This window comes from Coregonus lavaretus (genome assembly GCF_964263955.1).
Source record: "Coregonus lavaretus genome assembly, chromosome: 32".
Classification (NCBI taxonomy): Eukaryota; Metazoa; Chordata; class Actinopteri; order Salmoniformes; family Salmonidae; genus Coregonus; species Coregonus lavaretus.
The window spans coordinates 12,254,446-12,262,860 of NC_140019.1; the positions used below are offsets into that span (position 1 = coordinate 12,254,446).

The 8,415-nt window shown below is 45.6% G+C and overlaps 1 protein-coding gene across 1 annotated transcript; it reads right to left on the reverse strand.

Moving 5' to 3' along the window:
- Positions 1-1,015: 1,015 nt before the first annotated feature.
- LOC311107837 (neuronal acetylcholine receptor subunit alpha-9-II) lies at positions 1,016-8,113 on the reverse strand (the record flags this gene model as incomplete). The annotated part of the gene is made up of 6 exons (XM_084150403.1): positions 1,016-1,779; positions 2,127-2,478; positions 2,978-3,158; positions 3,416-3,570; positions 7,523-7,668; positions 8,065-8,113. The coding sequence occupies 6 exons, from the start codon at positions 8,111-8,113 to the stop codon at positions 1,016-1,018; spliced, it is 1,647 nt and encodes a 548-aa protein (XP_084006529.1).
- Between the last annotated feature and the right edge of the window lie 302 nt (positions 8,114-8,415).

The window sequence follows — 8,415 nt, forward strand, 5'->3', positions numbered from 1 at the left end:
TTACAAATACAATTAAATTAAATCAATTTTTATTTGCCACATGCGCCGAATACAACAGGTGTAGACATTACCGTGAAATGCTTACTTACAGCCCTTAACCAACAATGCATTTATTTCTTAATAAAAAAGTTAAATAAAATAAAACAACAACAACAAAAAAGTGTTGAGAAAAAAGGAGGCTCTATACAGGGGGGTACCGGTGCAGAGTTCTTGGCATGCGTTGTTGGAGGGGGCAAACTCATTGTGTTGCATAATTATGTTCCATATTACCTTACATCTTTACAGTACCTGTTTGGAAACAAAGCATTCATTAACTATTCACTGGATGATTTTGAACTGAAAAATGATTCTAGGCCTGTGGATCTAGAGCGGGGCCTTTGTCGCTGAAACCCCTGGAGTCTGATTTCAGACTGGTGAGTAAGACGTGATAGCTCTACTGGTATAATTTAGTGGGGAGATGTGGATATATTAGTATGGGGAGGGTGTATGGAGTTCATAAACAACAGACAATGATTGGTGTATGTCCTGTTCATTCACACACAGTATAGTATACACTTGTAGTGATATTTGAGTTGGTCTTATACACAGTATTTGCTATGTTTTTTAATATAACATATTTTTCTGTACAGAGATGAAAAGAAAGAGTGAAATGAATTGACAAACTTCAGTAACTGATCGTGCTTATGAAAATCAGGACATTGATCATAAGAGTGCAATATAGTCTTTCCTCCACAACGCAGTTCATTGTATTGGTCCAAATGTAAAAAATCCAATAAGGTTAACAGAAATTAGGAAATAACATAGATATCTATCAAAATCTCTCATTGCACCTTCTTTAGTTTCATCAGTAAGACATATTACACACATAATATACATGAAAATACTCTCTTGATGAACAAAAGAACAGGGCCTGGTTTCCCAAATGGATGAGGCTAAATTAATCTTAGAACCATAGGAACCTGGGAAACCAGGCCCAGAACAGTCTCCAATGACAACACATGGGTAGCCAGCATTGTCATGGTGCCTTGCCGATGATCAGAATGCTCATGAGGAAGACCATAATGAAGAAGATCCACATGAAGAACCTGTCCATCACCTTGGCAACCCTCTTCCACTCCGCCCCCTTGGCGCAGGTGGCCCTCTGCTCCCTGAAGCAGTTGGCGATGTACTCCACGTTCCGCACCAGCTTGGAGTCCACCCCGGGTAAGCTGCTGCCGTGACTACAGAACACACAGGGGCCAAAGGTTACTGAGGCCACTGCAGCAGCGACCGCGGCTGTCTTTTCATCCTCCGGACAGCAGGGAGGCGCCTCCTTACAGCAGTCCCCCAGGGGGAGGTTCCTGTTGGACTCGAAGCCCTCATATTTGGAGCTGGAGAGATGGTTCTTCTCATCTCTGGTGATGTGGTGTTGGTGTCGGGGCTTGGGGTGACGTTGGGGTCCAGGAGTCTGGGGTCTGGGGTGTTTGTGGCGGTACTGGTTCTCTCTCCCGCTGTTGCCCCCCGGTTTCCCATTGGCCTGGTGGTGGGGGCTGAAGTTGGGTTGGTGGATATCGTCCTGGCCAAAATGTGATGAGGAAGAGGAGGAGGAAGAGGTGGCAGTAGCACAGTTTTCTCCCACCTCGTAGACGAAGAAGATCTTGGACATATAGTCGATAATGAGGACTTTGGCCCAGTGGGGGACGGGTTTTGCCTCAGCACCACAGAAATGGATGTTCATGATGAAGATGGTGAGAGCCGTGGAGGCTGTGATCATCGTCATGGTAGCGATGTAGTACTTTCCTGTGACATACAGGAGAGAGAAAAATGAGTTCCTGCACATGTACAGCATGTATGTGATGTATGTGTGTATGAGATGTATGTGTGTATGAGATGTATGTGAGTATGAGATGTATGTGTGTGTATGAGATGTATGTGTGTATGAGATGTATGTGTGTATGATATGTATATGTGTATGATATGTATGTGTGTATGAGATGTATGTGTGTATGAGATGTATGTGTGTATGATATGTATGTGTGTATGAGATGTATGTGTGTATGAGATGTATGTGAGTATAAGATGTGTGTGTGTATGAGATTTGCGTGCGTGTGCGGGTGAGAGAGTTAGAGAAAGATTAAGAGACTCACCAATAAGCGGCACACTCTCAGACGGTGGCATACTCTCGGCCACCATGAGCTGGAAGACAGTCAGGGCCAGCAACACAGTGACCCCCAGGGACACCTTCTCCCCAGAGTCAGCCGGCAGGTAGAAGCCCAGCGGAGCCAGGAAGGAGATGAGGAAGCAGGGCAGGAGAAGGTTAAAGATGTAGAAGGAGGAGCGGCGTTGGAGCAGGACGGTGTACGTGATGTCAGGGTAGGGGTCGGAGCAGCAGCCGTACATAATGACGTTCTTGGTGGCCGGCATGCCGTGGCATTCCCATTCAACGTTCTCCACGAAATCAGACAGGTCCCCACTGTCCATACCCATGGCTATGTCAACCTGAGAAGAGACATCGGAATAGAGGGTGAAATATAATAGGAGTGTAACAGGGGTGTTTTAGTAGAACATGTATAATACACACACACACACACACACACAATGAGTTTGTCTGCATCGATAATGATAGAATGACATCACCACACACCAAGGGTGTGTGTGTGTCTGTCTGTCTGCAGTAGGGCAGTCTGAAGCAGTAGGACAGGGTGTGTGTGTGTCTGTCTGCGGTAGGGCAGTCTGAAGCAGTAGGACAGGGTGTGTGTGTCTGTCTGCGGTAGGGCAGTCTGAAGCAGTAGGACAGGGTGTGTGTGTCTGTCTGTGGTAGGGCAGTCTGAAGCAGTAGGACAGGGTGTGTGTGTGTCTCCTCTCTCTATCAGGCTGACCAAGTTTTGTCACTCCATTTAACTCACACAGTATAAATCCAAGAAACTAAGTGTGTGTGTGTGTGTGTGTGTGTGTCTGACGGTCGGTCTATCTGTGGATGTATGCCTATCCTGTATACCTGGTTGCCGTTGTATGTCCAGGAGCCGAAGGTGAGGTTGCACTCCTGGCTGTCGAAGGGGAAGTAGGACACGTCCACCACACAGGAGCTCTTGGTGATGGCTGGAGCGTCCCATGTTATCTCCCCATTATAGCGCAGCACCACGTTAGTGTCCATCGGCCCTGAGAAGTCATCATCCGCCCTGAGGAGGAACAGGGAAACTAGTACCTGTACACTGTAATGACTGTAATAACATGGGTATTACCATGTCATTACTGTGGTATAACATCCTTCTACTGTATATGGGACAATCTTCCTCAATAAATACTTTGCATTAATGCATGACCAATTCATGGACCAACAGTTATTGCCAATAAGGGAGGCTGTTTCTAGAAAGTAGAAGTCATTACGATATCATGGTACAGTGGCTGTATATATCTGTGTGATGTAAGGGCGTACTTGTTATAGAGGACGAGGTCAGGCCTCCACACCAGACTGCTGGGGATCCGTATGACCTCCAGGCCATCATAGTCCTCCTTGTCCCACCTCAGGTAGGCATCGTGCCACGTCTGACGGATCCACAGGTACGCTATCAATACCTGGTTCCTCTCGTCCTGCACACATAGACACAGTAATAAACATACAGATGCAGGTGCACAGACACACACACATGCCACAGACGCACACACACAAAACATGTGGACACACACACAGGTAAGGGCAATATGCTACTGAACATGCGTCTCTCTCTCTCTCTCTCTCTCTCTCTCTCTCTCTCTCTTCCTCTCTCTCTTCCTCTCTCTCTCCCTCTCTTCCTCTCTCTCTCTCTCTCTCTCTCTCTCTCTCTCTCTCTCTCTCTCTTCCTCTCTCTCTTCCTCTCTCTCTCCCTCTCTTCCTCTCTCTCTCTCTCTCTCTCTCTCTCTCTCTCTCTCTCTCTCTCTCTCTCTCTCTCTCTCTCTCTCTCTCTCTCTCTCTCTCTCTCTCTCTCTCTCTCTCTCTCTCTCTCTCTCTCTCTCTCTCTCTCTCTCTCTCTCTCTCTCTCTCTCTCTCTCTCTCTCTCTCTCTCTCTCTCTCTCTCTCTTCCTCTCTCTCTCTAGCTGTCAGACATAGTGAAATCCAGACCCAGCTGTCTGTCAATATCAGGTGGATGACGAGACTAACCAAAAGGGGTTTAGAGGGTATCACTGCCAGAACCTGATGCATGGCTTAACCAAAGCAGGGAACCAAGGAGAGTAAAGGGACACTCATTACACACACACTCACATACACACTCAAACACACAGGTCACACACGCAGAGTCTTTCTGTGTAAGGGTTGGGGTGAGGTGTGACCCAGGTGCAGTGCAGGATATACAGTAGGCAGTAGGCAGAGATGGTGAAACAAGGATCTTTACTGGTGGTCCCGAAGCCAGAATACAAAATAACGGACTTATCACGATAAAAGAAAGGCGGAGCAAAAAAGTCTCCAAAAACCGTCTGACAGCCAAAATACGAAATACTACCTAAGACTGAAACAAATAACGAAACAGGGAGAACACTTCTCAAGTACCTGTACATTGACACTGAGTAGTACTGCTGGACATAGAGAAACTAGCAGAGAAAACTGAGCCAAGGAACACAGGGAAGTGAGGGCATAAATACACAGGTGAACCGATAGACAGAGGTGACACCAATAGGATGATGATTAGTCCCGACTGTGAGTGAGGAGGTGCCTAAGGTTGTCGGAGGATGACATCTAGTGGGTCGCTCCGGAATTGCGACCCCCTCCTGTAACGTCTGCATTTCAAAGTGACAGGATGACATCATCACAGAGACAGGGATTAAGGCAGGTGTCTCATCTCTCTTCAGAGTGCACTGGACAAGATACACTTAGTTACTTAGTCAGACACACACACACACACACACACACGAATGGGAGGTTGACACTCCACTGGACTGAAACAGGAGATGGCTGAGTAACTGTAGGCCTGTACAGTAGGTCTGACGTCTCTCAGACCTCCTAGCTGATTACTGCACCTTGTCATCAGTGACCTCTAATACTAATCTGCACTATATTGCATTTGCACTATGTAGACCTCCGCACAACACTGTATATATTCACCATGGCAACATCCCTCCCTCTGCTTATGTAGATAGACATCCCTCCCTCTGTAAATGGTATATTTACAGTGTAATCAGCCTATACTCCAGAGTTTTGTTTTATGTTCACTGTTCCGAAATTGTATATTCTGTATGATGTCCATGTGGACTTGTGTCTGTATTCTGTTCATATACAGTGGGGGAAAAAAGTATTTAGTCAGCCACCAATTGTGCAAGTTCTCCCACTTAAAAAGGTGAGAGAGGCCTGTAATTTTCATCATAGGTACACGTCAACTTTGACAGACAAAATGAGAAAAGAAAATCCAGAAAATCACATTGTAGGATTTTTAATGAATTTATTTGCAAATTATGGTGGAAAATAAGTATTTGGTCAATAACAAAAGTTTCTCAATACTTTGTTATATACCCTTTGTTGGCAATGACACAGGTCAAACGTTTTCTGTAAATCTTCACAAGGTTTTCACACACTGTTGCTGGTATTTTGGCCCTTTCCTCCATGCAGATCTCCTCTAGAGCAGTGATGTTTTGGGGCTGTCGCTGGGCAACACAGACTTTCAACTCCTTCCAAAGATTTTCTATGGGGTTGAGATCTGGAGACTGGCTAGGCCACTCCAGGACCTTGAAATGCTTCTTACAAAGGCACTCCTTCGTTGCCCGGGCGGTGTGTTTGAGATCATTGTCATGCTGAAAGACCCAGCCATGTTTCATCTTCAATGCCCTTGCTGATGGAAGGAGGTTTTCACTCAAAGTCTCACAATACATGGCCCCATTCATTCTTTCCTTTACACGGATCAGTCGTCCTGGTCCCTTTGCAGAAAAACAGCCCCAAAGCATGATGTTTCCACCCCCATGCTTCACAGTAGGTATGGTGTTCTTTGGATGCAACTCAGCATTCTTTGTCCTCCAAACACGACGAGTTGAGTTTTTACCAAAAAGTTATATTTTGGTTCCATCTGACCATATGACATTCTCCCAATCCTCTTCTGGATCATCCAAATGCACTCTAGCAAACTTCAGACGGGCCTGGACATGTACTGGCTTAAGCAGGGGGACACGTCTGGCACTGCAGGATTTGAGTCCCTGGCGGCGTAGTGTGTTACTGATGGTAGGCTTTGTTACTTTGGTCCCAGCTCTCTGCAGGTCATTCACTAGGTCCCCCCGTGTGGTTCTGGGATTTTTGCTCACCGTTCTTGTGATCATTTTGACCCCACGGGGTGAGATCTTGCGTGGAGCCCCAGATCGAGGGAGATTATCAGTGGTCTTGTATGTCTTCCATTTCCTAATAATTGCTCCCACAGTTGATTTCTTCAAACCAAGCTGCTTACCTATTGCAGATTCAGTCTTCCCAGCCTGGTGCAGGTCTACAATTTTGTTTCTGGTGTCCTTTGACAGCTCTTTGGTCTTGGCCATAGTGGAGTTTGGAGTGTGACTGTTTGAGGTTGTGGACAGGTGTCTTTTATACTGATAACAAGTTCAAACAGGTGCCATTAAAACAGGTAACGAGTGGAGGACAGAGGAGCCTCTTAAAGAAGAAGTTACAGGTCTGTGAGAGCCAGAAATCTTGCTTGTTTGTAGGTGACCAAATACTTATTTTCCACCATAATTTGCAAATAAATTCATTAAAAATCCTACAATGTGAATTTCTGGATTTTTTTTCCTCAATTTGTCTGTCATAGTTGACGTGTACCTATGATGAAAATTACAGGCCTCTCTCATCTTTTTAAGTGGGAGAACTTGCACAATTGGTGGCTGACTAAATACTTTTTTCCCCACTGTATTGTCTATTGCTGGCAGCACCTTCTCATTAAGTCAAATTCCGGGTATGTGTAAATGTACTTGGAGAATAAAGGTGATTCTGATTCTCATACACATCAACAGATGAATCAATACAATCAATTGGGATATTAATAATGTGAGGGCATCTTGTTGGACCTATCTGCCCTGCCAGGATGCATGTTAAAGATGCAATACATATGCCTTTCATGCCTGGGTAAAAGACCAGGTGAGTCACAGAGATGACTGACTTAATACTACATACAGACTATACCAGGGTTCTTCAATTCCAGTCCCGGAGGGCCGAAACACTTCTGTTTTTTATTTCTACCTGGTAGTTAATTGCACTCACCTGGTGTCCCAGGTCTGAATTAGCCCCTGATTAGAAGGAGAGGATGAAAAACAGAGGTGTTTCGGCCCTCCAGGACCGGAATTGAAGAACCCTGGACTATACTGTCTTACCAATGAACAGAGCAGCACTGGCAATTGATGCCTTTCACTCACAATGCATTGTTTCCTCTGATCAAAAGTACATGATCTCTCTCTACGATATCGTTATCCTCTTTATACGTGTGCAAAGTATTTGATCAAGGATTACATTTTGTCAAAGCCTCATTGTGAGAGAAGCCAGTCATAGATTGTCAGAGGTGCTCTGCTCATCGTTGAGACATAGTCAGTAATCTCTGAGACTCACCATGTCTTTGATCTGGGAGAGAGTAATCTGCAGGGTGACGTTCAGGGCTTTGTCTGTGTCCTCCACCGGCCGCAGGGCGTTTGAGTAGTTCTCCATCAGGTCGGTGAGCAGCTGCTGAGCGTACCGGCCCTGAGCCGAGTGGACCACTGCGATAGGAGAATATAGAAGTTATTTGTTGTAGGACTCTGAGGGGTCAAAGGTGGCATGATATTGGCCCCATGGAATGCTGGTTCAAGCCCCCCTCCACTGTTACCCCATTTAATCGACCTGAGCAGCAATTAAAGGAGGGCCTTGTTTGGAGAGAGTAAGGTCTGGAGAGATGTGATGCATGGGTCGAAGTGCCCAAGGCTCTAGCCGAACAATCAAAACACTTTATGTTGTTAACTATAAAAGCAAAAATGTCGATCTAGGTCAGAGATAATAGACTGGTAATAGTATATCAAATGAGACATATAGAAATATAATCTTTAGATTTCCATAGACTAAACTCCTAAGGCTTTCCCAAAAATGTCCAAAGTACAGCACAAGTGCCACTGACTTACCTTGGAGCAACATCATCGCAAAGCACACAACTGGAACCATCTTCCGCATTTTGGAAGAATAACTCCAGAAGGAAACTTGAGGATGTTGGAGCAACATAAATAACGTATCTTTGGTTTAAATCCATTCAGGTTTACATGACGTCCATTCAACCCCAATTGAACTCAATTGCTGATAGCATCCCGTAATTTCCGTTCGTCCTCCTCGCGCTTCAGGGTAGCGCTTATTGCTTGGCAGAGGAGGCTGCATGCCTGCTCAGACACGGAATAGGACCCCAGCTATCACGTAGCACGCGCAGACCGAGGGAAACAAGATGCCCCCGGAGCATCGGCTCAGCGCACACAGGATCTATT